Source organism: Austrofundulus limnaeus, unplaced genomic scaffold, assembly GCF_001266775.1.
Source record: "Austrofundulus limnaeus strain Quisiro unplaced genomic scaffold, Austrofundulus_limnaeus-1.0 Scaffold67, whole genome shotgun sequence".
In the NCBI taxonomy this organism is placed as follows: Eukaryota; Metazoa; Chordata; class Actinopteri; order Cyprinodontiformes; family Rivulidae; genus Austrofundulus; species Austrofundulus limnaeus.
Genome location: NW_013952469.1, coordinates 979,637 through 988,335, shown reverse-complemented (window position 1 = coordinate 988,335; position 8,699 = coordinate 979,637). Strand labels below are relative to the sequence as shown.

Sequence of the window (8,699 nt, the reverse complement as noted above, 5' to 3'; positions counted from 1 at the left end):
GCATCATACTTACAGGAAGACACACAGAGATAACGGCTGTTCAGTATGGTAAACTGTGTCTAACAGGTGATACAAGCTTCAGTCTTTAGCGAGGGTGAACGGCTGATTGTCATCATTTCCATTGTTAAAGTGCTTGAGATCTGCGTCCTCTCTGGCAATTTTATAATATTAAATAAATCTATTTTCCATGCAGCGCATCAGATTCTACCATGGCAAAAGTGCGCTATTTGTTTAAAAATTAATACCTCGTCAGATGGCGTTTATTAACTTTTAATACTTTTTAATGGCTTTAATTTTTGCTTATTTGTTTTATTACCTTTTAATACTTTTTACAACCCAGCGGATACCCTGGCCTGTGACGTGCATATCCATAAAATACAAAAAGTCAAAGAAAATATTTAAATTTAAGAAACTTGGTATGATACACATGATTTTACCCTTTATGTCACATAAATGGCATATTTTCTTTTGAATTTGGCTCAACTAAAGTGAGACAGGATGTGATATCAAAGGGGAACTCTTTGAGAAAGAAAACTCCCTGGTTTTTGTTTTTTGAAACATTGTTATTTGAACTATGGCTCTTTCTCATCTCTCTATGATATTGATTAAAATAATCTAAAGAAACATCAGATTCTTCTCTACAGTCTGTGTTGTTAGCTATTTTAGCAACACTGTTTACATTCAGACATTCCCCTTTGACATCACTTCCTGTTACTTCACATGTGAATATCACAACAACTGTTCATCTCAGCGGCGTGAAATCTGTAAAAATATATTCATATTTATTATAAAAACTTGATATCACTGACAAATCTATTAATCCAAATGTGTATATATATGTATATTTGATTCTGGATTTGGTAATTGCATAATCTTGTTGTTTTTAGGTAACATTTCTATCAACATAACTGCAACGGCTGATGCAGCAAAGCCCCCAGACCAAAGTTTGTCCCCAGGCCTTAATATTTCTTCTAGTTTTAATAAGTCCTCACCTGTCAGGTTTGACAGTTTTGCCTCTGAGGACAGAGCTCCTAATGATACAACTGGACAACAAACAGAACCAAACAACACCTCTGTGCACCTAAACACTACCACAGTAAGTTTGAGCTCAAACACACGGTCTTCAACGGTCTCTCCATCCACTCAGCAGCCAGCGGACCACCAGACTCCATCATTAGAGACAGACCAGGTGACTCCCACCCCAGAGTCTGCACCTACTGGATCCAGTCTGAGCTCTGCTCCACCAGGCTCTTCACCTGGTACCTCAGCTGCCACCACATCACATCTGTCAACTACTACAACTACAACAACAACAAACACCACCACACCACATCCGTCAACTACTACAACTACAACTTCAATAACAACAACAACAACAAACACCACCACACCACATCCGTCAACTACTACAACTACAACAACAAATACCACCACACCACATCTGTCAACAACTACACCTACTACAACTACAACAACCACACATCCATCCCCAACAACAGACCTTCTACCAACTGTAAAAGCACTATCCAGCATCAGTTTGTCTGAAACCACAAAAACTAAAACATCCCCGTTTCCGATCACCAAGAAGCCAACGACCCCCGTGACATCCGTCAACACACCAGGTGCTGCCGTTCCGAGCCCCACCTCTGCCAAGTCTTCAGCCTCGACTCCGAGCCTGTCTGTGGTGGAGGCAGCAGGCGGCGCCCTCACCAGGCAGCTGGTGGACATGGCGTCTTTACTGGCCGTGCTGCTCTTCGGCCTGCTTTTCTTCTTGGTTACGGTGGCGGTGTTTGTCACACAGGCGTACGAGAGCTACAGGAGGAAGGATTACACCCAGGTTGACTATTTGATCAACGGTATGTACAGCGACTCGGGGGTGTGAGACGCGAAGAGGCAGTACTGCTCTTTGACTTGTAGGCGGAGCCTCAGAGAGGCGGAGTCTCTGAACAGGAACACAGTAGGGTTGTGAGTTCAGATGATCCAGTGGCTGCTGTTGGTTTGAGGCATTTGGAACCACAAATCTGACCAATAACTTAAACTAACTGAAAGTTCTCTGATCCATTTCCCCTTTACCCTGTGTTCATTTCAATTTTCTTTCTTTTAGTTTAATAACCTCCACCACGACCCTTGGTGTCTATCACAGTAAGTAGCTGTGAGTGCAGCACAGATTTCAGTATTAACCTTACAGAACAGGACTCCTTCACATTTTCATTGAGCCTGCTGGTTCCCTCAGGGTGGGAGCAGCAGTAGTGAGCTTCCAAAGACAGATATTTTTGTTTATACTTTTTATTCAAGCCAAAAAAAACCACTAAAATGTTGTGATTCATCCATTTTTTACAACTCTAGGTTGAAAAAGAGTTTAAAAAGAATTCTGTGTTTTGTTTTTGTTGAAACTATCTTCCACTCATTGCAAACTATGAAATAAAATATAATAAATGTTACTGTAGTCTATATCAAATGGTTCAGTTAAAACAAGTTAACTCTAATAGTTTTCTGAATGTAGGGGTGTGCAGTTCTGAAAAGTGGGTCCACTCAGCTGAAATGGCAGATCAGATAGAGAAGAAGCTCAGCAGGAAATTTCTGTGTGAATCTGCTAAACACCAAAGAAAAGAGAAAGAACAAATAAAACCGTTAAAATTACATGTTGTGAAACGAACAGAGAGGGAAGCAGCACCGTAAAGAAAACTGGAAAGTTTCAGTTTTAATGTTTTTTTTAACTCTAACATTTATAACTAATAACTTGAATCCACTCCATGAAATGAATGTCTTTCAGTTCAGATTGTTTTATAAATCTATCACCAGACTTTACTTAATAAATCGTGCCATAAATCAAACACATCAACTCACAAAGTCACCAGTCCAGTCACCTCAGCTGTTCATGTAGGTAAACACAAAGTCACAAATTTACCGATATGTCTGATACGTTTGGTCGTCCTGACATTTGAAAGAGTATTTTTAAGATTTTAGACAAATGTGTCGAGTCAAAACTGGTACCCAGAACCATCATCTTAGAGCAAGAAATAAATCAGTTTTATGTGGAAGTAGAAAACAATCTCATACATTAAAAAAACGTGTTTTATACATTTCTCCTTTTCCAAACAAGTTTATACAAAATTAAATGTTCTCCCTGATAAAAAGTTTGTAAAAGTAACGGAAATAAAAGGATATTTTTGTTCTTTAAAATGATTGTTTATAGACTTGTCCTTCGGGATGAGTTACGTAGTTTTTTTTTTTTTTTTTTCATTATTCCGTTCAGTTACTTCCTGTTGTGGGTATGGTCAGAAATGGGTGCATTGTTCGCCCAGCAGTGTTTCTTTTTAAATTACATTAAAGAAGAGACTCATATATTGAAGTGAACTTAGTGTGAGATTAAACTTCTTTGGGTTTTATTTCAAATTTATTATTAGTAGGAAAACTGTGAGTAGTTTTAGAAGGGTCGCACTTCACAACATCAAAAATCAGATTTTCAAAGCAGATTGAATTTATTTTGACGTAAAAACCCAATAGTACACAAAATTTAGTTGTTTATGAATTATGTTTTAGATATTTTGACCTGAGACCAGCCAGCTGTAGTATAAAATGTTGAAGTTTAACCCTTAAATCTTCAGATAGTATCTCACTGTTACAGACTAGTTGAGAAAAAAAAAAAACAACCACTTGGAATCACACATAAACACTGATGTTTGCATGAATTTTGCCCCAAAATTAGGGAAACTAGACCACTTCCAGTCATGTGACAGCTCTGTGACTGTTTTGAGGGAGAGAAAAAAACAGACGAGCTCAAAACTGATCTCAGTAGAGAAAATTTAAAACATGGTGAACATTTAGAAACATTTGGGAAATACCTTCAGGAATGTTCGTAACTTGTCTCCAACAGTCGCCGCTCAGTGAGATACTATCTTTGTGTTTATTACCTGTAGGAGCATTTAAAGCATATTCTGAGTGATTCATTTCTTGTTAGTGTATCGAGAATTAGTTTAACTCTGACTCTTGTCAGTTAACTGATGAGCTCATGGCTAGTCTGAACGCAGCGGGGACCAAAGTGGATTGCTGCTGTCTTAAAACGGCTCCACTCTTTACAACTTATCAACAGTTGAAGTAAATATTATTTCATAGGTTTTTGCATTTATTTAGTCATTTATCTGTGGGTATATGTAATCATAAACATCTGCAGCAGCAGCTAGCAGCTGCACTTCCTGCAGCATTATCTTGTTATTTTTGTCCAAATGTCCGTAAAGGTTTAAATATTAATGTTTGCTTTAAAGATTGGAGTTGATTTGAACTGGCTTTTTATGTGAGACCATATAGATGGAGCTAATGACCAGTTCTGATGGGACCAGTTCTAGTGGGACCAGTTCTGATGGGACCAGTTCTAGTGGGACCAGTTCTGATGGGACCAGTTCTAATGGGATCAAATCCAGGGTGGATCTTAGTGTTTTAAAACGACTTCAGTTCAAAAGTTCATGTTTAAATATTTTCTTTGATCTCCTTTAACCTTTCATTTTGTCAGAAACATTACTGTCCTGCTGGAAGTGCTACAGCTAGCTGCTGCCGATGCTTGTGCTTTCAAAACACAATTCTTTGTGCAGAACTGTGTACTGAGAAACTGAGGGCGGTGTAAAGGTTTATGAAATCTTGAAAAAGTGTTTTGTTTTTGTTATAAATGCAACAGTTCAGTTTGGTGTTAAACCCACTGACTTTATTTTCCTGTTTGATTTATTTCAGAAACATTTGTCAGGATGTCTTCCACACTGTGCTCATGATCTCTGAAATATTCTTCCTACACTTTTTTAAGTTTGTTTGGATTAATAGTTCTTTTATTTTTGGTGCTTTGTTTTAGGGATGATTTTTTTAAGATTTAAATTGTTTTTCAGCTCATCATTTTTGAGAAACACAATATGTCCTTCAGCAAAAACCAAAACTTTGAGTTTCTTCTGGGAAGTTAAATGTTTTCATATTTGTAGGGATTTTTCATTAGAACAAAACCATTTGATCATTTAAAAAAGAAGGAGAAAAAAGTTTTTGATAAATTTAGAGGCGTACTGTGTGTTTTCATAATAAAGTGTTTCCAAACAAAATAAGATCGATCACAAAAGTTCGTATTTCAGACTGAATTATATTTGTTTGTTGATGATTTCCATCATTTCATTTCGTGTGACGGGTTGAGTTGGGTGAAATTTGAAGCACATGTTTTTTAAAAAGCCAGAGGGAATCTAAAGCCATTCTAAGTTTGGAAGTTAAGCTGTGATCAGGCTTGACTGAAAGGTCCAGAACAAAATCTTTTCAAACCGAAAAGGAAAATTCATTTCAGGTGGATGGCAATTTTATATGCACAAGATACTGGTGAGAGTTTTTCTTTTTTTTTTTTTAAATAATAATATTGCTTTTCTGATGTGTTTGTCATGGTCCTGGAAATGACTGTAATGTTAATGTTGTACGTTTACAGGAAGAAATGAGCAGATGACACGTGCCAACTGAATATTGTACTAATGCACTTTCAAAATATATTTTTATTTCACAAAAAAAATAAAGATCAAGAACAAAATGACTTTTGACTTTGTTTTTGTGTTTGGATTCAGCAGGTTTACAAAACAAGGCACCTCCTCTCCATAAATGTCTTGTTCCAGTTTTTTATATTTATTAAAAAAATGATATTTACTGATATTACACAAACACAAATTATATTATACATGTACGCACAAACACACTTGGGTTGTTTTTGATACTGTAAATAAACAACATGGCTCTCTACTTCAGTTATTCCTGGCTGCGCAGCGTCAGTATCACTATCATGATCAAAGAGATGCTGCTTGACCGACCATCTCCCCTCCCAAAACAGAAACACAAAGATAAAAAGTGTGAAATCAGTATCGGGTGTTAATATCAGCCCAGTTTTACATATCGGACTGGTACCGATGTTCTAAAAAATTGACCAATATCTGCCGATACCGATATTAATACGAGCGATATACTGTATTATGCATCCCTAGGAAAAAGTGTCCAATACTGTTTGTTTCTTTGCAGCTGTGAGACACAGTCATATGAAAAAGTTTGGGCAGCCTTGTTAATTTTCCTGATTTACCTTTATAAATCACTGATTGTTTGAAAAAAAATCAGTTAAATATATGCTATAGGAGACAAACACAGTGATATTTGAGAAGTGAAATCAATTTTTATGATTTACAGAAAATGTGCAATAACTAGTTAAACAAAATTAGGCAAGTGCATAAATTTGGGCACCATTTTAATTTTATTGATTTCAAAACCTTTAGAACTAATTATTGGAACTTAAATTTGGTTTGGTAAGTTCAGTGACCCTTGACCTCCATACACAGGTGACTCCATTTATGAGAAAGGGTATTTAAGGGAGGCAATTGTAGGTTTTTATCCTCTTTGCATCATCTTCACAGTGACTCCATCATCTTGCTGCTGATGGAGTCACTGTGCATCGTTCAACTGTTCAGCACACTTTACACAAGGAGATGCTGTATGGGAGAGTGATGCAGAGGAAGACTTTTCTCTGCCCACATCACAAACAGAGCTGCTTGAGTTATGCTAAAGCACATCTGGACAAGCCAGCTTCATTTTGGAATAAGGTGCTGTGGACTGATGAAACTAAAATAGAGTTATTTGGGCAGAACAAGGTCCGTTATGCATGGAGGAAAAAGAACACAGCACTCCAAGAAAAACACCTGCTACCTACAGTGAAATGTGGGTGTGGTTCCATCATGCTGTGTGTCTGTGTGGCCAGTACAGGGACTGGGAATCTTGTTAAAGTTGAGGGACGCATGGATTCCAACCAGTATCAGCAGATTCTGGAGACCAATGTCCAGGAATCAGTGACAAAGCTGAAGCTGCTGAAGCCGGGGCTGCATCTTCCAACAAGACAACCACCCTAAACTCTGCTCAAAATCTACTGAGGCCTTCATGCAGAGGAACAAGTACAACGTTCTGGAATGACCATCTCAGTCCCCAGACCTGAATATTATTGAAAATCTGTGATGTCACTTAAAGAGAGCTGTCCATGCTCAGAAACCATCAAACCTGAATGAACTAGACATGTTTTGTAAAGAAGAATGGTCTAAAATACTTTCAGCCACAATCCAGACTCTCATTAGAAGCAGTAGGAAGTGTTTAGAGGCTGTTATTTCTGTGAAAGGAGGAGCTACTAAATATTGAGGTAAGGCTTTTTCATGGTGCCCAAATTTATGCACCTGCCTAATTTTGTTTAAACAATTATTGCATAGTTTCTGTAAATCATATAAACTTCATTTCACTTCTCAAATACCACTGTGTTTGTCCCCTATATGATATATTTAACTGATATTTTTAGTCCAAACAATCAATTATTTATAAAGGTAAATCAGGAAAATTAACAAGGCTGCCCAAACTTTTTCATATGACTGTATGTCACCTCAAACACACACCTACACTACACACACACACGCACACACACATGCACACTTTCTCCCTATTCTCTTTACTTCACTAGGAGACTGCAAGAATGCAGGTGTTTTTACAACTTTTGACGAGAACCTTTTTTGTTCTCGTGTGTAAACTCCACACACGAGACAGGGGGAAAACATGAATATTCTCTGCAAGGGAGTACTAAAAGCATTACACACGGCAAATACATGTGATGTAGTGACTGTCAGAGCTCAGAAAATGAGCAGCAAAAATAAAAAGATGATAGCTCTAAAAGCACTGAAACTTCTATTGACAGCCATTGTAAATTTTTAGTTCGTAAATGTTTTTATCGTTTAAGGAACATTTCAAAGCTGAGATCTTTTGTGACACAGAAGGAACTAGAGATGGTTGTTCACGCTTTTATTTCTTCTCATTTAGATTACTGCAACAGTCTTTACATGTCTAATCAAATCCTCCTTGACTCGGCTTCAGTCTGTGCAGAACGCTGCAGCGAGGTTATTAACAAAGACCCCCAGGAGAGCCCACATTACACCTGTTTTAGCCTCTCTGCACTGGCTCCCTGTGACTTTGAGGAGTCATTTTTAAATTTTAGTTTTAACTTTCAGAGCACTTCATGGTCAGGCCCCCAAATACATCCTGGACCTTCTGAAGCCTCTCTGTCCATCCAGGACTTTGAGGTCTTCTAATCAAATCCTGCTGGTGGTCCCTGGAACCCATTATAAAACCAGTGGAGACAAAGTTTTTCAGGTGGTGGCCCCGAGGCTCTGGAACGCTCTCCCTCTGTCCCTTCACTGCTCAGATTCTACTGACTCTTTTACGAAACATCTTGACATTTTTATTCAGACAGGCTTTTAGTTAATGTGCTTTTTATTGTGTTTTAATTGTTGTTTTTATATCTGTGATCTGTTTTATTGTTTTTAATTATTTTTTGCTTTCTGTGAAGCACTTTGTGATGTTTGTCTGTGAAAGGTGCTATAGAAATAAAGTTTACTTACTGACTTACTTACTTACTTACTTACTTACTTACTTACTCTTCAATCATATGAGTGAAACAGAAGATGATGTGTCTGAACCAGTCATGTCAGAAAATGGTGAAATACAGCGGTCTTCATCTCCAAGTAAACAACATGGAAACTGTGAAGAAAATATAATAAATACAGTGGCAGGGCCTACCAGGACAGCAGTAACTTGTGTCACGGACATCAAGCCAGTCTTTGAGCTGCTCATGCCCAGTTCAAAACAGAAAAGCATTCTTGAAGTGACAATAATGA

At 37.6% G+C, this 8,699-nt stretch overlaps 1 protein-coding gene across 1 annotated transcript in view; it reads left to right on the top strand.

The window, feature by feature from the left end:
* cunh11orf24 (chromosome unknown C11orf24 homolog) overlaps positions 1 to 5,548 on the top strand; it is a gene marked incomplete in the record, with an annotated part of 9,413 nt that extends 3,865 nt beyond the window's left edge. The window contains 1 exon segment of the mRNA XM_014010279.1: positions 886 to 5,548. Within this exon segment, the coding sequence (XP_013865733.1) occupies positions 886 to 1,882 (997 nt within the window).
* Between the last annotated feature and the right edge of the window lie 3,151 nt (positions 5,549 to 8,699).